The 20146-nt window shown below is 55.0% G+C and overlaps 7 protein-coding genes across 7 annotated transcripts; 4 read left to right on the forward strand and 3 right to left on the reverse strand.

Moving 5' to 3' along the window:
- Window positions 1-870: 870 nt before the first annotated feature.
- ACRALDRAFT_2026978 (uncharacterized protein) lies at window positions 871-1489 on the reverse strand (the record flags this gene model as incomplete). The annotated part of the gene is made up of 4 exons (XM_071020433.1): window positions 871-904; window positions 973-1031; window positions 1112-1256; window positions 1374-1489. The coding sequence occupies 4 exons, from the start codon at window positions 1487-1489 to the stop codon at window positions 871-873; spliced, it is 354 nt and encodes a 117-aa protein (XP_070876068.1).
- A 1389-nt stretch (window positions 1490-2878) lies between these two features.
- On the forward strand, window positions 2879-5925 carry ACRALDRAFT_2026979 (uncharacterized protein; the record flags this gene model as incomplete). The annotated part of the gene is made up of 6 exons (XM_071020434.1): window positions 2879-2977; window positions 3295-3386; window positions 3556-4371; window positions 4462-4720; window positions 4798-5428; window positions 5498-5925. The coding sequence occupies 6 exons, from the start codon at window positions 2879-2881 to the stop codon at window positions 5923-5925; spliced, it is 2325 nt and encodes a 774-aa protein (XP_070876069.1).
- Window positions 5926-7679: 1754 nt separating this feature from the next.
- ACRALDRAFT_2026980 (uncharacterized protein) lies at window positions 7680-8444 on the reverse strand (the record flags this gene model as incomplete). Its single annotated transcript, XM_071020435.1, has 1 exon — window positions 7680-8444. One exon carries the CDS (start codon window positions 8442-8444, stop codon window positions 7680-7682), a length of 765 nt encoding a protein of 254 aa, XP_070876070.1.
- A 461-nt stretch (window positions 8445-8905) lies between these two features.
- On the reverse strand, window positions 8906-10157 carry ACRALDRAFT_2041575 (uncharacterized protein; the record flags this gene model as incomplete). The annotated part of the gene is made up of 7 exons (XM_071021161.1): window positions 8906-9124; window positions 9180-9284; window positions 9352-9440; window positions 9521-9738; window positions 9811-9942; window positions 9993-10082; window positions 10144-10157. The coding sequence occupies 7 exons, from the start codon at window positions 10155-10157 to the stop codon at window positions 8906-8908; spliced, it is 867 nt and encodes a 288-aa protein (XP_070876071.1).
- Window positions 10158-10394: 237 nt separating this feature from the next.
- Window positions 10395-12361, forward strand: ACRALDRAFT_1049271 (uncharacterized protein). Its single transcript, XM_071015589.1, has 2 exons — window positions 10395-10905; window positions 10992-12361. The coding sequence occupies exons 1-2, from the start codon at window positions 10541-10543 to the stop codon at window positions 12040-12042; spliced, it is 1416 nt and encodes a 471-aa protein (XP_070876072.1). The 5' UTR covers window positions 10395-10540; the 3' UTR covers window positions 12043-12361.
- Window positions 12362-13418: 1057 nt separating this feature from the next.
- Window positions 13419-18845, forward strand: ACRALDRAFT_1093047 (DNA-directed RNA polymerase II subunit RPB1; the record flags this gene model as incomplete). The annotated part of the gene is made up of 4 exons (XM_071019652.1): window positions 13419-13682; window positions 13751-18580; window positions 18635-18687; window positions 18755-18845. The coding sequence occupies 4 exons, from the start codon at window positions 13419-13421 to the stop codon at window positions 18780-18782; spliced, it is 5175 nt and encodes a 1724-aa protein (XP_070876073.1). The 3' UTR covers window positions 18783-18845.
- ACRALDRAFT_208943 (uncharacterized protein) lies at window positions 18812-19497 on the forward strand (the record flags this gene model as incomplete). Its single annotated transcript, XM_071022540.1, has 5 exons — window positions 18812-18845; window positions 18901-18917; window positions 19004-19131; window positions 19227-19288; window positions 19325-19497. The coding sequence occupies 5 exons, from the start codon at window positions 18812-18814 to the stop codon at window positions 19495-19497; spliced, it is 414 nt and encodes a 137-aa protein (XP_070876074.1).
- Between the last annotated feature and the right edge of the window lie 649 nt (window positions 19498-20146).

Genomic DNA, 20146 nt, shown 5'->3' on the forward strand with positions numbered 1-20146 from the left:
CTAGAGGAGCCAGTGAGTGTGATACGGGGGGCGAATAGTACCGACGATGATGATCACGGCAATGTCGTCAATTCGTTATCATGCTTCAACATGAAAACCGCCCTGACCAAGACCATCTGCGAGAACCGATTCCATGAGTTTCACAAGGACAAACGAACATACGAATAATGCACTGGCAGCTCACCAAATGTCACTCCCAGCTGTAAGTAAAGTGGTCACGATGCAAAGCTCATTGGCTATTCGGGCACAATGCCCTGATGATGATATATTTACATTCCCCTTGCCTTGCCGTCCGTCACACGCCTTGGGACCCGATCAGATGCGGCCGTGATAAAAAAAAGACATCCTGAGCCTGCCATGTCACGGAACGCCGGTGAAAAACGACAGCCCAGGTATGCAGACTTGACATCGGCTCTCTTCCATATACACTCCACCTACAACACCGAGTCACATAGAAACCAAAAGAGACATGAAAAGGAAGGAAAAAGAAAAAGAAAAGAAAAAGAAAAAGAGAGAGGGAAAATGAGGGAAAAAAGGAAGCGGCGAGAGTCCTCCCAAAACAGGGATGGTTTGTCGTCACGCTCCTTGGGCGATAGAACGAGGCATGGAACACGATGCAACGCCACACGCAATGCAATGCATGCCATCACGCTCCCCCACCCCCGTTGACAATGAGATGCGTAGGGGGGAACAGAAAGAAAAACAGATAGCAGTGGTCGTTCCCGTATCATCGTCATGGCGTAACCCATATCGGAGGTTGGCGAGGGATATGGGACAGAGAATTATGGTTGGACATGTTCTGAGTTCGTCGGCCGGCGCATAACGCGGGTCCGGTTCCGCGGAGGGCAGATCGGCCGCTCGGCATGGCGCCTACATGGCAGGTGGTTGGTAGTTAAGGGGCCGCCTAATGTCAAGGTTAGCAAATGGGTTTCCGGGGTTTCTTTTTCTTTTGGACAGTAGGGCCTGGCGTACTTGAACAGCAAGATGTGTGGTTCGGGCTCGTGCACCTCGTAATGTTCCCAGCCGAGACTCTGTGGTAGAGGACACAGTTAGCCGCGCATACATGGCGATTGTTTCGACTACCATGTAGCAGATGCAGAGCATGACATACCTGGGTGATTCCTAGCCCACGCCATTCCTCTTCCCAGAGAAGCTTTAGCGTTCCCTGACTGGAATCCTTGTAGGCTTTGGGGATGGCCTTTAGCATGGCCTTGGGCAGTTGGACGTGTCGGTACTCGAATTCGCTGTCCGAGTAGCTATACATATAACTCGGTTAGTTTTTTATTTCCTTCTATCTCCTTGGTCATGTCGCGCCCCATCTCGGCAAAGGACGAGGGGTCTCGCGGAAGAGAACAAAAGTTGGACGAACGTACCGTGCTGAATAGTGAATCGAGTCGATGAATTCGTCCAGGATAGCTCTCTCGTCATCCGAAAGAGGCCTCGGAGACGGATTCCGACGGCTCATGTCGATGTTCATGTTGATGGGCATGTTTGCTGCCTGCCGGGTTGGTATGGGACGTTGCGTGAGGTGGCTAATGGACGATGAATCGGGCGGTCAAGAGACGGTCCGGTATTGGGTTGGGAAGGGCTAGAAAGAAGACGCGGAGTTGCCGAACCCGCGAGGAGAGTCGGAGCTTATCGGCGCTGGCGGTGAGTCGATGTGTAGACTTGGTTCCGGGATGGAGAACGACGGTGGTGCAGATGGTGTTTTGATCGCGACAGCCGGGTCGGGTGGGTTGTGTTTCTGGGGGACCGTCGAGCAACTATGTACTGAAAGTGGCGGGAAAGAATGAGCGGGGTCTGGAGCAGCTATAGCCAACCAAGTGGAGCACTGGCTCTGGCAAGAATCCACAAGTCGGACAAGCCTCAGGAGGTCAATAACAGTCAATAACAACGGGAGAAAATGCGACGGTCTGGGGTACGAGAGGTCAATATTCAACAATGGTATCTTGGACTCGAATGGTATTGAAGAGGAAGGAGGAATAGAAGGAATTGTTAGATAGTTCGAAAGGAGAAGGGAAAAAAAAAAAAAAAAAAAAAAAAAAAAAAGGGCCTCACTGCCGACGTTGGAGGGGGAGCACCGTTCAAAGTAAACAAAGCGCAGCCAATCGGGATGGGGCCTCAAAACGATCGTCGAATCGGTAGACTGGGGTCGTTGCAACAGCCAGCCAACCCGGATGGGATGTAATGAATTACTGGGTCGGTCAGTCACCTTCAGTATGGTACTTGCCAGATACAACGTAAGACTTCTTTGAGGCCGTACATGTTTCTGCAGCAGGCTGTGTAACACGTCAACGTGAGGACTCAATATCTACGCTCTTTGAAAGGAAGACCACATGCGCCCAGAGCAAGTCTTGACATAACACCAGGAAAAATCAGGTGTTCCCTTGTACAATTAAGCAGGCCGGAGACCTTGGAATCTTCATAACATGAATCAGCACTGATGTAGAAAGTACACTACCAGAGCAGAGCCAGCTCAATGCCTTGGTAACAAAACAGGTCAGGTACAGACTTGGTACTTTGTGATATGCCCATACCACGAAATACGGATCAATCAAGTACCTTCTGAGTACCGCTAGAAAGGTACATAGGTACACGACAATGCATTCTCCAACAGCGCCTTCCGAGTGACCAAGCTTTGCCCTTCTCCACTTCTTTGTCCCCTCGACAGAATCTGAGCGTACCGCGTTCACCTCAATCGCAATCGCATCCATTTGCATCGCATCGCATCGCACTGCAGCAAAGTGGCGATACTAAGCCCTCAACTTTTGCTACTAACCTTTGCAACTCATTACATCTCACGTTACGATTGCCGCATCCACATAAACATACATATACCTTGGCACATGCACTGTGGCCCTGACTGCAACCTACTTCGATGGACCACAAGCGAAAGGCGAGCGCCTCTAATGGCGCCGCCTTTTCAGATACCGAGGAACGCGAGGAACGCGCTGCAAAGCGTCAGAAGCTCTCCGAGGTACGTGGCTTCCCATAGTCTTTAGTATCTGTTCCACTGTTCTTTGTATCTCCCATCTTCTCCCCCCCCATTCCAACCACAACAGCTGCCTCGAGTCAGTCCGCACCCGTCAACCACCTCCCCAGCAGCTCCAAGCCTCCAGGAAATCGCGACTCCTCGCCGGCGCCGCTTCGCGATTAGAAGCAACCTGATCTAATCGTCCTCCCCCACGTTGGACCCCCCACTAGCTTGGCCGATTGAGGCGTTTTCATCAACCGCGCCATTCAATCCAGCCACCCACCACACCACCTTTGCTAACGACTGCAATTTTCAATCAGGAATATGATCTCAGTAAAGGAGAAACTCCCGAGTCCACAACAGCCCACGGCTTATTTTTCCTAGAACAAATTCGTCGCACGGCAGATAAGAAGTACGTTTGTCTCTCGTCCCTTGATTGACCTCGGCTCTCCGTCAGACCTTGCCCTATGCGATGGCATTCGTTCAGCACTTTGCGTCACTTCATCAATACCATCAACATCGCCCTGCTCGCGCAACTTCATGTGACGTACATCGCCCTCATAGCTAACGGTTATAACCAGTGGCCGCAAGATAGCCGGATATTTCGAGACGCTCCTCCCCCGAGAAGGCAATGAAGAATACTACAAGCAAACGCGCATGCCCATATCTCTCGGAATGATTGAGCAGAAGCTCAACAACCAGGAATTCGCCAACCTCAGTGAACTCGAGAGCTATTTCAAGCGCATGGTTTGCAACGCCAAGGATTTCTACCCGCGCAATTCGTCGACCTTTGAAGACGCAGAAAGAGTCCGCAAGGCCCTGAGCAACTATATGACCAAGAAGAATCCTGCATACCAGAAGGGAAACTACGTTGCCACTGCCACTCCTCTGCCTCCCGAACCGCCCGAACCCACTGAACCCACTGAACCCACCGAGACCGCCGAAGAGCGACCGTCCACGCCTACCTCTCCTACTCGACCCGCCTCCAGTGCTTCGTCCACGGCCAAGAGCATGGCGTCTGCATCAACCTCACCGGTGCCCCCTGCAAAGGGCGAAGCGGAAAGTGCAAAGGGAGAGGAGGAGACGAAGGACGTTGGGAAAACGACGAAAGACGTCGAAGAGAGCGTGGAGCGCGAAGAGGACGGGGAAGCGGAAGGGGAAGGGGACGAAGGGGACGAACGCCCAACCTCGAAGCGCACTTCTATCATCCTCCGTCGCGGCCCCGGTCGTAGATCGGCCGGTCGCTCCGGCAGCACCCCACAACGAAACGGGCCTACCTCCCGATCGTTCGGCCGCAAGGACGACAACGTCTTTCTCGACGTTCCCTACAAAGAAGTGAATTTCCAAGAAGCCCAGGAGAAGATTGTCGAGGAGATGATACGGAAGAAGGACGACGCGTTAGTTTTTTCCATGCCTACAAGCTCTACTTTCTTTCGTCTTTTCGTACGTGTCCGTGTATGATACTAATGACTGGCATCTCCCGGCAGCGGCCTCGCGTATTTCGACGAATTCCTCAACTTGCCCCCTCGTTCGTTCAAGGAATACTATCAGGTTATCAAGCAGCCTCTTTCCATCAAGAAGCTCCAGAAGCTGGTCAAAGGAATCCACGGCCGGAAGGAAATCACCGGCATCTCCGATTTCAAGAGCTGGGCCGCTTTTGAAGAAGCCGCGAGTTTGCTGTGGCGGAACGCCTATTACTTCAACACGGACGAAAGCGCCATTTATGCTCTCGCAAAGGAGCTGGAGGTACTATAAACTTTGCCCTCCTACCGCCACGTCCATCCTGAACGACGCCGTTTGCTTATGCTAATTCGCTCTCCCAGGCTTTCTTCCGTGACCAGCTCGTACAGGCCAAGAAATTCGTCGAAGAACCACCACAGCCGAAGATCAAGCTCAAGCTTTCCAACGACCAGTCCACTCCAGCCCCTCCCTCCAAAAAGATCACCATCCAGGTTACCCCGAGAGGTGCTTCGACCGATACTCCTGCGCCCCCCACCGCGGCTCAATCCGCCGAGCCGCGCGAAAGCGAACAGCCTCCGGCGGCCGGCGAAACCGAGGCCAGCGCTACGACAGCTACCAGGTCCGGAACACCCCAGCAACGTCTCGGCACTCCTACGCCTCTGGCCGCGGGCGTAACACCAAACACCATGACCGCTTCGCCTAGGCCGTCTGCGTCCAACGCTGTCCAAAAGGAAGAGTCGGCCCCCGAGCAGCCCGCTCCGCCAGCCCAACCAGCCCAGACAGCCCAGCCAAGTCAGGCCGCCCAGCCTGCTCAGCCTGCTCAACCCGCTCAGCCGGTACAATCTGCTCAACCCGCTCAGCCGGTACAATCTGCACAAGCTACCCCTAGTACAATGGCGACAAGTACTGCCAAATTCCACCTTGTCAATCCCACGGAGACCAAGAGGGAACAGCCTACCATTAGGGATCAAATATACCGCCTTCCTGGAAAAGGTACGAGATGGGAGCCCTCTAATGCTGTCGTGTGGTGATGTGCTGGGCTAACGTCAATTCCCACTGTAGGCCCGGATGATGCGCCCATTCAGTTGTTGCGCATCCAGACCCATCCCATGCTCAACGTGGAGCGGAGGCACGTTTTTGACGTTCGTCCCCACGAGCTAACGGTTCGCCAGTGCGTAGCGATGCACATGCCCGTCAGCCATTTCCGGGTCCAAATCATCGTCAACCTCCTTGCCTCCCTGCGACAGGAACAGCGGCACTACAAGCTGTGGGCGGCAGTCAACAAGAAGTTGCTTGCCCCGCAGCCCCCCATGCCCGGCCAGGTCTTCCCGCCCAACACCCTCGTCTTCGACGCGCAACTGATTGTGGGGACGGTCAATCTCATCGAGGTGGAAATAGTCGCGGCGCTTCCCAAGGGGGAGCGGGCGCCCAACGGCGCGGATTATGAGGTCGAGCAGCTTTCTGTGCTTGCCAATGTCGTTAGGAACTAGGGTGAGCCCGAGGGTGCTCGAGCATTTATATTATTACCCCTTATAATGCCAGCACCGGTATGTCCTTTGGACGCACGAGTGGTGTTGACGCCGAAGCTGCCGTCGACGGCCTCAACGGAAGAACATGCCGAGCTAATGGAAGCCGACGGGGGGGAACTTGCGTCAACTCAACTGAACTGGCGGAATTCACGCTCTTCCGAGGAGGAATTACCGTCGATTAGCTCTGCGAGTTTTTGGTCCAACGGCTACGATCCTTCAATCCGAACCTTCGAGGGAACTGGCTTCTCTACCTGGGCACTTCACGCCAGAAGCACCTTTGCTTTCCAGCCATTATCGGCCGATCTCATTCAGTCCCAACCTGGTCTCCAACCTGCAGTCCGTGGCTTTCTTGCAGATGCTTAACAGAATCGACCGCGAGGTGAGCGAGTGGACATGGTATGCTTGCTTTGCTTTGCGGGGACCTTTGCTCATGGAGATCAGGTGGGACATAGTCGTCTCGCCACGCATACCTCGATCAAAGATGGCCAGCACATTCGACCGAGCATTTCCAGATTGAAATTGGCGGTGATATAAGTCTTCTGCGTCAGTGGACGAACATAACTATAAATAGGAGGGTGATCCGGGAGGCATCGGCAGGCAAAGAATGCTATTGCCCAAGGCTTGCACATAATGAATCAGGGAGGCGTCTCTTCACATTCCATCTGTGGGAGTGAGTGCAGATTTGAGATTGCTGTGGCAGGGGTCATATCATCCATGGTTTATCGTTGCGATGAAAAAGAGGGACATGGCTTGGGTGATGATTGGAAATCAGGGAATAGGGGGCAGAGCCCCATCATCAGGATACGGATATGTTCAATGGCTTGCAGAGTAGGTTCCATTTCTTATATCCCTATGCACCATGATACCATGAGAAATAGACTGTGTTCTTTATAAATAGTCGATGCTTCTCCCTGATACCTGTCCGCTAGGAGCTCTTCTGTAAACAGTGTGTCACGTAGTGGCCTCTCGCTGAACAAGACTACATTTTGGCCTTCAATGACCCCGGGCCTCATCCAGCCGCCCTCGGTGGCCGGCGCGCTTCCGCTCCAACTCAACATGCCGTCCCTGTACGACATTCCATTTCCCTCATTTATGTATACTATATTGGACACTCGACATTGAACATCGTGACGGGTACTCGCAGTGTCTCGCTGGTCGCTTACCATCCCAGTTTCCTGGCGTCCTGACTACAACGAGGTTAGGGGTGGGGGGTATTGACGAATAAAATAGAGGGAAGCAGGACCGGACGAGAGTCTCGCAGGCTGGTGAAGCATATTTACTATGGGCGAGAAAAGAAAAACAAGCTGGAAGGTCTGGCATCGGATCGGGGACTAATACACTAAGGGGAGTTGTCGAACGGTCGCATTTGACGAGATACCTCGCGATACCTCGACGGGTGCAGACGCACGGACCAAGCTTCACACGTGACATGAAATTTGGAGAAATCTGAACGCGCCGCCAGCGGCACATGCAAATGAAGATCAGTGGAGAGCTCTACTATTTTACAGATAATTTTCGGTCAACACCAAATACGTCGCTGCTCGAACCGACCCAACGGCATAACCATGAGGATACCTTGCTTGTTTTAGAGACTCCCATTCGCATGTCCCGACCTTGTCACTCTCGAACGTTTTATTTTCCAAAATCGTACTCGACTTCGAACGCCCCGCGAGTGCCTCTCCCACCGAGACAAAACACTAGCGAAAACATTCCGACTACTGGAACAAATAACTCGGCGGTCCAAAAAATAAGATGGACGCGCATGCCCTTTTGACGTCGCAGGGCTGGCGGGGCGAAGGCCACTCCCTGCATGCGACTTCGGACGCAATCGGCCTGGCGAAGCCGCTCCTCCTGAACCGGCGCGACGGGAACAAGGGCCTGGGACAAAAGGCGCACTTTACGAGCGACACGTGGTGGATGAGCGCGTTCGACGAGCAGCTCCAAGGGCTCAGCACCACGACTACGGCCGAGGGGAAGATTGGCGTCGTGCAAGCCGTTACCGGGGGGAGGATCAATTCGGTCGAGATGGGGAAGGGCGGGCGGTGGAGTTTAGGAGGGTGTTTCGTGCGGGGTGGGTTCCTTGACGGGACGGTTTTGTCGTCTTTGGACGAGAGCGCCGAGAGCACCGAGAGTAGCGGGAGCTCGGGGAATTCGACGCCTTTGACGACGGAGGAGACGACGGAGCAGGAGACTGGTGAGAAGACGGAGACGAAAGAGGAGAGGAGGGCGAGGAGAGCTGCCCGGAGGGTGGAGAAGGAAGCGCGGAGGAGGAGGAAAGAGGAGAGGCAGAAAAGGAGGGAGATGAAAGCGGCGTTGAAGGCGTCGGGGGGCTCAAAGAGGGACGAGACCAAGGAGGAGAGGAGGGCGAGACGGGAGGCGAAGCGGTTAAAACGGGAAGCACGGATGGCTGGTTGATGTTCCTTTGTTCTAGCGTTGTCGTCTATCCTCGTACGGCAGCGGAAGCAGGGATTTGCGGCCATTTCGTCAGAAACGAGACCACTGTGAGGCTGATACGACAATCCACAGGCTGGTCATCTCGTTGACGGACGATGGGGCCGAGGAGTATGGTTTCGGAGGGATCGCAGTCCACGAGCCGAGCAGGGATTCTTCGACAGCTTCCAGCGACGGCGCAAATCACTCGATCCGACACTCCAACCTAAGTGGAAACATCGACCAAAGCACTATATCGATTGATCGTGTTCCCATCATGGAAGCATCGCACGACCAACGCATCACATCATTTCACCAATCTCATCTTGCTGACGGCACAGCTGGCTGGAGGGTTTATGTGTCTTCATGGCGTTGAATGCAGTTATGGCCTACATTTAGTGCCAGCTGAGCGAGAAGGGTATAGAAAAAAATCAAACACCTGGTCAACACAGCGTGGGAAACCGCTTTCCATGGTCCCGTTCCCTGGTCTTCGAATTCCAATTACTCCCCTTCATGGCTCCTTCGGCACCTTTCCAGGCTTGTTCGACAGTAACCACGGCCTCCTGTCCCAAAAGTCATCCTTGATGATGTCGAGGTGCTGGACGACGATGGGTGCCTTGCTGCGACGCTTCTTTTCCTTCTCGGCCTGCGACTTGGACTGCTGCACCGGTTCCGCGAGGGCGTCGGCTTCCTCCTGGGCGTTGTGTGTTCCGGGTTCGACGAGCTCGTACTGGATCGTGTTAGTGGGAGAACGTCTTCAACGACAGACACTGGACAATAGTTACATCTCGAAAGACGACGCTGCCCTTTTTGAACATCTCGGGCTCGTTGTTGTAATTGATATGGAACCTTGAGAAGAGAATCTCGTTCTTGTCGCCTGATACTGTCCCCTAGCGAATCGCGAGATCGGTTAGCAATGGCAAGTCTCTCTGGTTTGGCGTCGATCCCTTCCCATACCGCCAATAACTGCTCTGCTTCACGGTTGCCCATGCCCCCCAGTTGTATCAGTGCCCAGAAAGTTGTGTTGTAGAGATTGTTGATGTGGCCTTGGGTTGCTCGCGTCAGTACTCTGAACCCTGACGAGTAGAGGATGGGAGATTGGAAATCAAACAAGGGTCTCTCTCACAATCCACTTGCCGCCAGCTCATGTAATCACGCAGGTTCTGCACTGTCGGGTAGCACACGGCGCGGCCATCAAAGCTAGGCAGCGGGGGCGACAGCGGCGAGTCTGGAAAATACGTCGGCCAAAAGTAGATGTAGTGGGCCGTAAAAGTCGATACTATGGTGCTGACCAGCTTGCTGGCTCGCCGTTCAAAGAGGGTGCATGATTTGTGGAATACGAAGCTTCACAGGCAGGTCACGGTTAGAAGGAACAGGCCAAGGGGATTGAACAGTCCGTCATCGTGTCCACCTCACCTGTACTCGTCACTGATGCCGTATGAGATGGTGATTTCGGGGAGCTCTGCCATCACGGCCTTTGCCGCCGCATTCATGAGATCGAGCGCTCGCTTGTCATTGGGCTTTTCAAAGTTGTATTTCGCACAGAGTCTGCGGCGTGTTATTTGAGACCTGCACACGATGCTCGAGATCCGTCTTACTTGGTAAAGCCTCTGCCGTCTATCCTCACCACTATCCAGGTATTGGGTAGTAGAGTATCGGACTGCTCGAAGCTCTTGACATATTCGAACCTGTGAACTTGATGTTTAGTGCATATTCAAATATTTCTACCGCGAATTCGCTTGGTCTCACTTCGAATTTGCCATCTTATTCTCACAGAATCCAGGGATTAGATTGAAGCGGAAAGCTGAACAGAATTACTTCAGCTTTGTCGTGTCATGAACTTAGCAGCCCTGTCTGGGGTGTACCAACTCGCAAGGCTAAATGGCGGGGGAGGGGTCACAAATGAGTCTCTCACCTCGGTGACATCGGTGAGCAATGCTCTGAAGGATTACATAATCCAGCTTGTCAGGCAAATCCCTGTTCCCACCCACGCTACACCCGTCAGCCTTGCAGGAAACCTCGTACACCACACCACGCAAAGGTCAACAAAGGGCGGCTTCTTAATCTCAGCGAGCTTCCCGTCCGCGCACCAAGAACCATGACTCGGTAAACCCTGGGAACCTTGTCGCCCGACGTCGTATCAAGCATGAATCTGCTTCTGGCCGACCCCGAAGAAGCCGTCGAATACATCGAGCAGATTACAAACACCAACACCATTCGATCGGGCCATGCGACATGCCTGCGCTTCAACAGAACTGGCGAGTTCCTCGCCTCTGGCCGCGTGGATGGCACGGTCGTTGTATGGGACATTGAGACCATGGGAGTTGCGAGAAAGATGCGGGGACACAATCGTAGCATCACGTCCCTGAGCTGGTCCGGGTGTGGTCGATACCTCCTATCCGCCTGCCAGGGATGGAAGGTCATGCTATGGGATCTTCAGACCGGGAAGCGGCACCGCGAAGTCCGTTTCAGGGCGCCAGCCTACATTGCTGAGCTGCATCCCTTCAACCCGTAAGCTACCCTTCTCCTCGACCACCACATGCCTTTTGATTTGGACACTCGTGGTTGCTCACGCGCTTGCGCCTCCCGCCTCACAGGTACCTTTTTGTTGCGTCGCTCTTCGAGGACCAACCCATGCTTGTCGACATGTCAGAAGAGATTGCCGTCAAACAACCGCTCCCCACAATACCGAAGCGGTCCAGCGCCGAAGCCGACGATGCGCTAGCGGAAAAACATGCCAAGGAAGATGCCAAGCAGATGACCACGGTCACCATTTTCACGGCATCCGGAGATCACGTCATATCGGGGACGAACAAGGGCTGGATCAATATCATCGACGTCAAGAGTAGGGCCGTCATACACTCGGGAAAGCCGTGCAATGGGGTCGTCACCACGCTACGCTTGTCCAGCTCGGGCCGCGATCTCCTTGTCAACTCCCAGGATCGCAAGGTTCGGACTTTTTACGTCCCGAACCTGACAGCCCAGGACCTCGACGTGGATACCCTGTACCTGATCAAGGAACACGATTTCGAAGATCAGGTGAACCGTCTTTCTTGGAACCACGTCACCTTCACGGCGACGGGAGAATATGTCGCGGCATCCACCTACAACAACCACGAGATCTACGTGTGGGAGCGGCGGACAGGGAGTCTGACGAGGATATTGGACGGCCCCAAGGAGGAGCAGGGCGTGATAGAGTGGCACCCCCAGCGGCATTTCCTGGCCACCTGCGGGCTCGAGACGGGCAGGATCTATATATGGTCCATCATACCGGAACAGAAGTGGGCGAGGCTCGCGCCGGACTTTGCGCAGGTCGAGGAGAACCAGGAATACATCGAGCGGGAGGACGAGTTTGATATTTACGGCCAGGAGGAGCTGACCAAGCGACGCCTGGACGCCGAGGACGAGGACATTGACGTAGTCACGATGGATAATGCGATTGACGGCGACGACATGGCCGCGGAGGGCCGATTCCGGATGCCGATCCTGTTCGACCTCGCTGACAGCGACAGCGAGGATGAATTCGTCGCCGTGTCGACGGGGACCATGCGACGGAGGAGTCCGGGGGCGGACGGGGAAGTACCGGATGCCACGGGCGATAAGAAGGCTGCCAGACGAAAGACGGCCAGAGGCAAGAAGAAATTATAAGGGTGTATTCCCGTGTGGTTCTAGTTAGTGGCTTGTGCGCCTACTAATATGTGAGTGGAAAGTGTCCGATTTCAGTGGATGGATCGAGAGCTATTGGCAGAGCTTTGATCATGGTGTCGATGCCACCGAGTAACTGGAGGAAGCTCGGGCGTTTTGATATCGAGAAATACGAAGTACCTAGTGTACGGAGTAAGCTCCACTTCATGTGGATCAATGATAGAGCAGAGCGTGTGGCGCCTCCAAGTACCGCGCTAGATCTATATGTATTGTTGGGTAGTGCACGTACAACTGCTATACCGCTATCTTATTGATACTGTCGTGATTTGAGCCGTTCGACGAGTATAGAACGGGAGGAAAATAGAGGTGTGAGTTAATAGAAATTCTCGGGAACATACAACTTGCCAACCATGGAGGAAGAAACTGGTCAGTGAATTGGATGGAGTGACCCCAGAGAATAATACATACTCAACTTCCAGGTACATCGAGACTTCCGTGATACTTCAGTGTTCTGTCATGGATCGATTCATGATGAATGATTCGACAAAGTATTCGGTTGCTTACTAACATTTCTATCAAAGGCATTCACCAGCCAATAGACGGTCAACCACCAATTACCTAATATGGCTTAGCGCAGACACTCAAACGCAGCCGTGTCCGGGCCTGAGGCAAGATTTCTTACGTGCTCTTGCTCTGTTGTTGCCTCCTCCAAATTTGCCATCTACAACCTCCTCTCAACTTCGTTGCGCCATCACCAAGCGCGTCGGAAACCGCGTCGCCAAGTCACCAGAGCAAATACGATACGATATTCGATTCGAGCCATACTTTTACGATTTTCTTTCGACTGATTTTCTTTTTTCGGAAGGCGGCGGCGATCGGGGTTGCGTGAGCAGCAACGGCGCCTTCTCTTGGGCCGTAGGCCAGAGGGAACGGATTCGGGCGAGAGTGTCCAGTTTTTAATTGACGTGCCCATCAAACGGCCTTGCGAAATCATCCATCTGTTATCATCAAAACAAGTTACGCCGGCGAGGAAAGAGCTTTGCCTTCCTGCCTCCACGATTTTGCGCCTTCCTTCACTTCACGAGGCATCAACGACGTCCCATCATCGATCACGACACTTGCCCTCTACCATTTTTCTTCCTCTTCTTCCGATAATCGACTTCTTCTTTTTTATTCCCATTACATCGGGATTCGCTCTCGTATCACTTTTTACCCGACTTTACCGACATCACACCGCGACTTGATAATATTTCCTTGACTGCCGCCCGCGGAAAAATCTGCCCATCATGGCGAACCTTTACTTCACCCACTCGAGCGCGCCGCTCAAGACCATCGAAGAGGTTCAATTCGGTCTCATGTCTCCCGAGCAGATCAAGAATATGAGTGTCGCCCACATCATCTATCCCGAGACCATGGACGAGACGCGTACCAAACCTCGGGATGGTGGCCTCAACGACCCTCTTCTCGGCTCCATCGATCGCCAATTCAAGTGCAAGACCTGTACCCAGGCAATGGGCGAGTGCCCCGGCCATTTTGGCCACATTGAGCTCGCGAAGCCCGTGTACCATCCAGGATTCATCAAGAAGGTCAAGAAGGTTCTGGAGATCGTCTGCCATAACTGCAGCAAAGTATTGGCTGATAGAGTTAGTCTACTCTATGCTACGTGACGCCTGCCTGTCTTGACTTGTCCTTGCTAACCTGCCACGCTCAGAGCGACCCCGAATTCCTTCAAGCCGTAAACACCAGAGACCCGAAGCTGCGCTTCAGCCGGGTTTGGAACGTCTGCAAGAAGAAGTCGAGGTGCGAGAATGAAGTCAAGGAAGAGAAGGACGAGGCCTTCAACGATATCCCCGAACTCAAGCGGCCCCCTGCCATCAACCATGGTGGCTGTGGCAACCTCGTCCCCGCCGTGCGGCACAAGGCCCTCTCCTTGACCGCCAGAATAGAATCGAGAAAAGAAGACGGCGAACTGGAGAAGAAGGAGACTCCCATCACCCCCGAGATGGCCCACAACATCATGCGCCGTATTTCGGATGACGACCTCAGAGATATGGGTCTCAACCTCGACTATGCCCGCCCTGAGTGGATGGTCATTACCGTTCTCCCCGTCCCGCCCCCGCCTGTTCGTCCGAGCATTTCCATGGATGGCACCGGCCAAGGCATGAGGAATGAAGACGACTTGACCTACAAGCTCGGCGACATCATCCGCGCCAACGGCAATGTCAAGCAGGCCATTCGTGAAGGCTCCCCGGCCCATATCGCTCGAGATTTCGAGCAGCTGCTTCAGTACCACGTCGCGACGTACATGGACAACGATATCGCCGGCCAGCCTCGTGCTCTTCAGAAGAGTGGGCGCCCCGTCAAGGCAATCCGAGCCCGCTTGAAGGGCAAGGAGGGTCGTCTGCGAGGCAACTTGATGGGAAAGCGTGTCGATTTTTCGGCTCGTACTGTCATCACGGGCGATGCTAACCTGTCCCTGGACGAGGTGGGCGTTCCCAAGTCGATTGCTAGGATATTGACGTATCCCGAGACGGTTACTCCGTACAATATCGGCAAGCTGCACGAGCTCGTTATGAATGGGCCGAACGAGCACCCTGGTGCCAAGTACGTGATTCGCACTGACGGTACCCGTATTGACCTCCGCCACCATCGTCGTGCCGGCCAGATCTCGCTCGAGTACGGCTGGAAGGTGGAGCGCCATCTGATGGACGGTGATTATATCATCTTCAATCGTCAGCCGTCGCTTCACAAGGAATCCATGATGGGTCACCGTGTTCGCGTCATGCCCTACTCGACCTTCCGTCTCAACCTGTCTGTCACGTCCCCTTACAACGCCGACTTTGACGGTGACGAGATGAACCTGCACGTCCCTCAGAGCGAGGAGACCCGGGCCGAAATCAAGGAGCTCTGCATGGTTCCCATCAACATCGTCTCGCCCCAGAGGAACGGCCCGCTCATGGGTATTGTGCAAGATACCCTCGCTGGCGCCTACAAGTTGTGTCGTCGTGACACGTTCCTCACAAAGGAAGAAGTCATGAACATCCTGCTCTGGGTTCCGAACTGGAACGGCATCATCCCTACTCCGGCCATCTTGCGGCCTGTTCCCCGATGGACGGGCAAGCAAATCACAAGCCTGGTGATCCCCACCATTGTCAGTCTGCACAACATGCCTGATTCGAAGGAGGACAACCCCCTTAAGGACGAGGGTCTCCTCATCCAGTCCGGCCAGATCATTTATGGTCTTCTGTCCAAGAGGAATATTGGCGCGTCGAGCGGTGGCTTGATTCACATCATTTATAACGAGCAGGGTCCGGACGCTGCCATGAACTTCCTCAACGGCATGCAGCAAGTCATCAACTTTTGGCTTCTGTCAGACGGCCACAGCATCGGCATTGGCGACACGATCCCCGATACGGATACGATCGAAAAGGTGCAAAGTCACATTGACGAGCAAAAGGCCGAGGTCGCCCGGCTCACGCAGATGGCGACGAACAACGAGCTGGAGCCGTCGCCTGGCATGAACATTCGAGAGACCTTTGAGAGCAAGGTTTCGAGAGCTCTGAATACCGCCCGTGACAAGGCAGGTACCACGACGCAGAAGGGCCTGAAGGATCTGAACAACGCCGTCACCATGGCGTCCTCCGGCTCCAAGGGTTCCTCTATCAATATTTCCCAGATGAGCGCCCTCGTCGGGCAGCAGATTGTCGAGGGCAAGCGTATTCCCTTTGGCTTCAAGTACCGCACGCTACCTCACTTCACCAAGGACGACTACTCTCCTGAAGCGCGTGGTTTCGTGGAGAACTCGTATCTCCGTGGTCTCACACCTACCGAGTTCTTCTTCCACGCCATGGCGGGTAGAGAAGGTCTCATTGATACGGCGGTCAAGACGGCCGAGACGGGTTACATCCAGCGTCGTCTCGTCAAGGCCCTCGAGGACGTGAGCGTAAAGTATGACGGCACCGTGCGGAACTCTCTGGGTGATATCATTCAGTTCCTTTACGGCGAGGACGGTCTCGATGCCATGTGCATTGAGAAGCAGCGTATGGACTTCATCACCATGTCGAACAAGAAGTTTGACGAACGCTACCGCCTCGACGTGATGGACCAGGACCGCCCCGAGGAGCTTGACTGGCTCGAGTACGGGAATGAGCTCGTGGGTGATATCGAAGTGCAGCACCTCCTCGACCAGGAGTACGAGGCCTTGGTGGCCGACCGCAAGCTCATCCGCGAGATCAATGCGCGCAGGAAGGACGAGGAGATGACGCAGCTGCCGCTGAATGTCATCCGGCTCATCGAGACGGCGAAGCGGTTGTTCAACGTCGAGGACTTCCAACGCAGCGACTTGACGCCGCAGGACGTTGTCCCAGCGGTCCAAGCCATGCTGGACAGGATGACCATCGTCCGGGGCGACGATCCCTTCTCCAAGGAAGCGGATTACGACGCGACGATCCTGGTCAAGGCGCACTTCCGGTCTCGGCTCGCTTTCAAGCGCATCGCCTGCACGCAGCGCCTGAACAAGCTGGCCTTCAACCACGTCCTCGGCGAGCTCGAGGCACGCTGGGCCAAGGCGTTTGTCAGCCCCGGCGAGATGGTGGGGGTATTGGCCGCGCAGTCGATTGGCGAACCTGCCACGCAGATGACGCTCAACACGTTCCACTTTGCCGGTGTTTCTTCCAAGAACGTCACCCTGGGTGTCCCGCGTCTCAAGGAGATTCTCAACTTGGCTCAGAACATCAAGACGCCGTCCATGGTTGTCTATCTAGAGGAGGGCAACGCCACGCAGGAGGCTTGCAAGACGCTGCGCAGCACCGTCGAGCACACCACGCTGCGCTCGGTGACGGCCATGACGGAGATTTACTACGACCCCGACCTGCAAAGCACCGTCATCCCCGCCGATCTCGACATGGTGGAATCGTACTGGGCCATTCCCGATGACTCGCATGATACTGTCGACATCCAGAACCGCTGGCTGCTTCGTATCACGCTCGATCGGCAGAAGCTGCTGGACAAGGAGTTGACGGTCGAAGACGTCGCGGCGCGCATCAAGGCCGACTACCCGAATGACTGCCACCTCATCTTCAGCGACAACAACGCGGACGAGCAAGTCATTCGCATCCGCACGCTCAAGCATGACAAGGACGCCGAGGAGGATGGCAGGATCGAAGACGACGTCCTGCTCAAGACGTTTGAGAGCCATCTCCTGGACACGCTGACGCTCCGTGGTGTTCCGGGCATCGAGAGGGCATTCCTGAACAGGGATACCCGGCTCATCGAGACGGACGACGGCGCCCTGCTGGCGGCCAAGGCCGACGAACGCTGCCAGGAGTGGTACCTCGACACCTCGGGCTCTGCTCTGGCTACGGTCTTGACGGTGGAGGGCGTGGATGCCAAGCGGACGTACACCAATGACCTGTGGCAGATTGTCGATGTGTTCGGCATCGAGGCGGCGCGGGCGGCGCTCGTCCGAGAACTGACGCAGGTGCTTGCGTTTGACGGATCGTACGTCAACCATCGCCACCTGGCGCTCCTCGTCGACGTCATGACGAACCGAGGCACCATTTCGGCCGTCACGCGTCACGGTATCAACCGCGCCGACACGGGTGCGCTGATGCGCTGCTCGTTCGAGGAGACGGTGGAGATCTTGCTCGAGGCGGCGGCGGCTGGTGAGCTCGACGACTGCCGCGGCATCTCGGAGAACATTATGCTGGGCCAGATGGCGCCCATGGGCACGGGTCACTTTGACGTCCAGCTGGATCCCAAGATGCTCGAGACGGTCATCAGCGACAACTCGCGCATGGGTCTCATGCCAGGCATGCCGGTTAAGGGCGGCGATGCCGGGGGCGCGGCGACGCCGTACGACACGGGCTCTCCCATGGCCGACTCGGGTTACCTCTCGCTGGGCTCGCCTTCATCGAGCGGGGGCAACTTCTCGCCGATTGTGGGCGCCGGGTCGGACGAGAACGTCGGTTTCGGGACCGAATACGGCGGTGCCGGCTTTGGCGGGTTCGGTGCTGCCAGCCCGGGACACCGTCCGACCAGCCCGTTCACGACGTCGCCGACGTCGCCGTTCAGCAGCTTCGCCGGAGGATACTCGCCGACGTCGCCCAACATGGGGTACTCTCCCACATCGCCCATGCTCGATGGCCCTGGCGGGCGCTACGCGTCGTCGCCGCAGTTCAGCCCGTCATCGCCGTCGTTCTCCCCGACGTCGCCGATCCACCGGCCCACGAGCCCGGCCAGTCCCAACTACAGCCCGACTTCGCCGAGCTACTCGCCGACGTCGCCGACGTCGCCCAGGCATTACTCGCCTACTTCGCCGGCGCAGTTCAACTCGCCGACGTCCCCGAGCTACTCCCCGGCCAGCCCGAGCTACAGCCCGACGTCGCCGAATCTCCACGGCGCTGGGCCCACCTCGCCGTCGTACTCGCCCGCATCGCCGTCGTGGTCTCCCACGTCCCCGGACCACTCGTATTCGCCGACGAGTCCCAGTTTCCAGAGGCCGATGCAGCAGTCGCCGACGAGCCCCAGCTACTCTCCAACAGTACGTGAATCCTCGTAGATCTATACTGGTGTGATTTGTCTAACAGTGAAGCAGTCTCCGTCCTTCTCTCCCCGGACCCCGGGTCCCGCGGGCTCCACAAATCAATAGTGAGTCTCCGTCTGTTTGCTACTCGTCCCGGCTGATTGCCGTCCATGCTAACTTGACTGTCCCCAGTTCTCCTAATTCCCCCACCAACGACTGAGATGAAGGATGGGGCTTTTACGCACCGCCATGACTCTTGATCATACCCCTTGCATGGACACAGGTTGTCATTTTCTTTCTTTTTATTACTGCGCTCTTATTTGCGCAACGGAAGAAAGGGCAAAAGGAGGCCATTGTTCTGTTTTTCTTCCATCTTTCCCCCCCTTTTTCCTTTTCAGGCTTTTGCATTATAGAGCTAGCTGTTTGTCTTTTTGTCTTGAGCAGCATCGGTCCCTCGCCACAAAACTGTTATACCACACCCGTCGTCCCTCCGAGGAAGACGAAACACAGAAAACGAGCCAAAACAACAGAAAAACCAAAAGGAAGAAAAAGGAGCGACAGGGGAGAGGGTTGCAAAGACATGATTTGTTTCTGTATAAAGTTGGACTGTACTATATCCTTTTTTTTCGTTTTTAATCCCCGACCAGATGCCACCGGGGACAAGGAAGGAAGTGGCGGCCAAACAACGCAGGCGAGCTAAGACGGGCATTCCAGACCAGGTAGCCAGTGAGGATTCCGTTTGCCGCTGTTGCCGCCTCTGAGGGTGGAAAAATGAGCATGATCTGAAAAGAGGGAAGGGAGGGAGGCAATACGTCGTGGATCGATCAGTGGACAGAAATAACACTCGGATCTTGGCTATCTCATCGCCCACCTCCCTCGGCCATTCTCGAAGTGCAGGAGGAAAGACGGAAAGCCGTTTTCAGGAGGACGACTGAACTCAGATTGCCACGCAGGGGGACGCCATTGATTACGAGACGAGAGAGGGGAAGGTGTCTTTTGGGTTCTGTGGGTGACAAGACGACAGACGAAAAGCCTCACAGGTAATGAGAATGAGAAACTACAGTATGGTTTCGTCAGCTGCAGCAGGGTCAGGCCTGTGTTCTCTGGCTTTGTCGGTGATGTCTAATGGTATCTCTGTTAGTGGTATCTCCCGTCACCTCTTCGTATCAAGACGGTAACGACGTTCGTCCAGTTTTCTGTCTCTGTATCCCACTTCTGTCTCTGTATTCCACTCTATTCCGGGGCCCCAATCTCATTATGTTCACCCCCCTGATACATCTGGTGCCTGTCGTGCCTTGACCGACTCTATCTACGTTGCGAACATCGCATGGAGTACAGTGACATGGGCAGATACTTCACCTGTTCGCAATGGCAAGCAAAAGCACCCTCCACGGTTCCTGACATGGCGACAAGAGCATTCGTCCTGAAAAGGAAGTTCTGCTGTGCCGTGTAGCCAGGGGAAGGGCCGTGAGGTGGTACATGCTGTGGAGCATGGCGACGTGCAGTATGCCATCCTGTGATCCGCCGGGTGGTTCCGCTTCCCGGCGGAGAATCGCAGTAATGCTCGATGCCGAGTTTGACATC

The sequence above is a fragment of the Sodiomyces alcalophilus genome, assembly GCF_042370955.1.
Source record: "Sodiomyces alcalophilus JCM 7366 unplaced genomic scaffold ACRALscaffold_3, whole genome shotgun sequence".
In the NCBI taxonomy this organism is placed as follows: domain Eukaryota; kingdom Fungi; phylum Ascomycota; class Sordariomycetes; order Glomerellales; family Plectosphaerellaceae; genus Sodiomyces; species Sodiomyces alcalophilus.

Bases quoted from the DNA above. Each gene is read 5' to 3' on its own strand.
- ACRALDRAFT_1049271 (XM_071015589.1), top strand. From the start codon at position 10,541: ATGAATCTGCTTCTGGCCGACCCCGAAGAAGCCGTCGAATACATCGAG. The intron at 10,906-10,991 runs GTAAGCTACCCT...CCCGCCTCACAG, and splicing joins GAGCTGCATCCCTTCAACCC to GTACCTTTTTGTTGCGTCGC.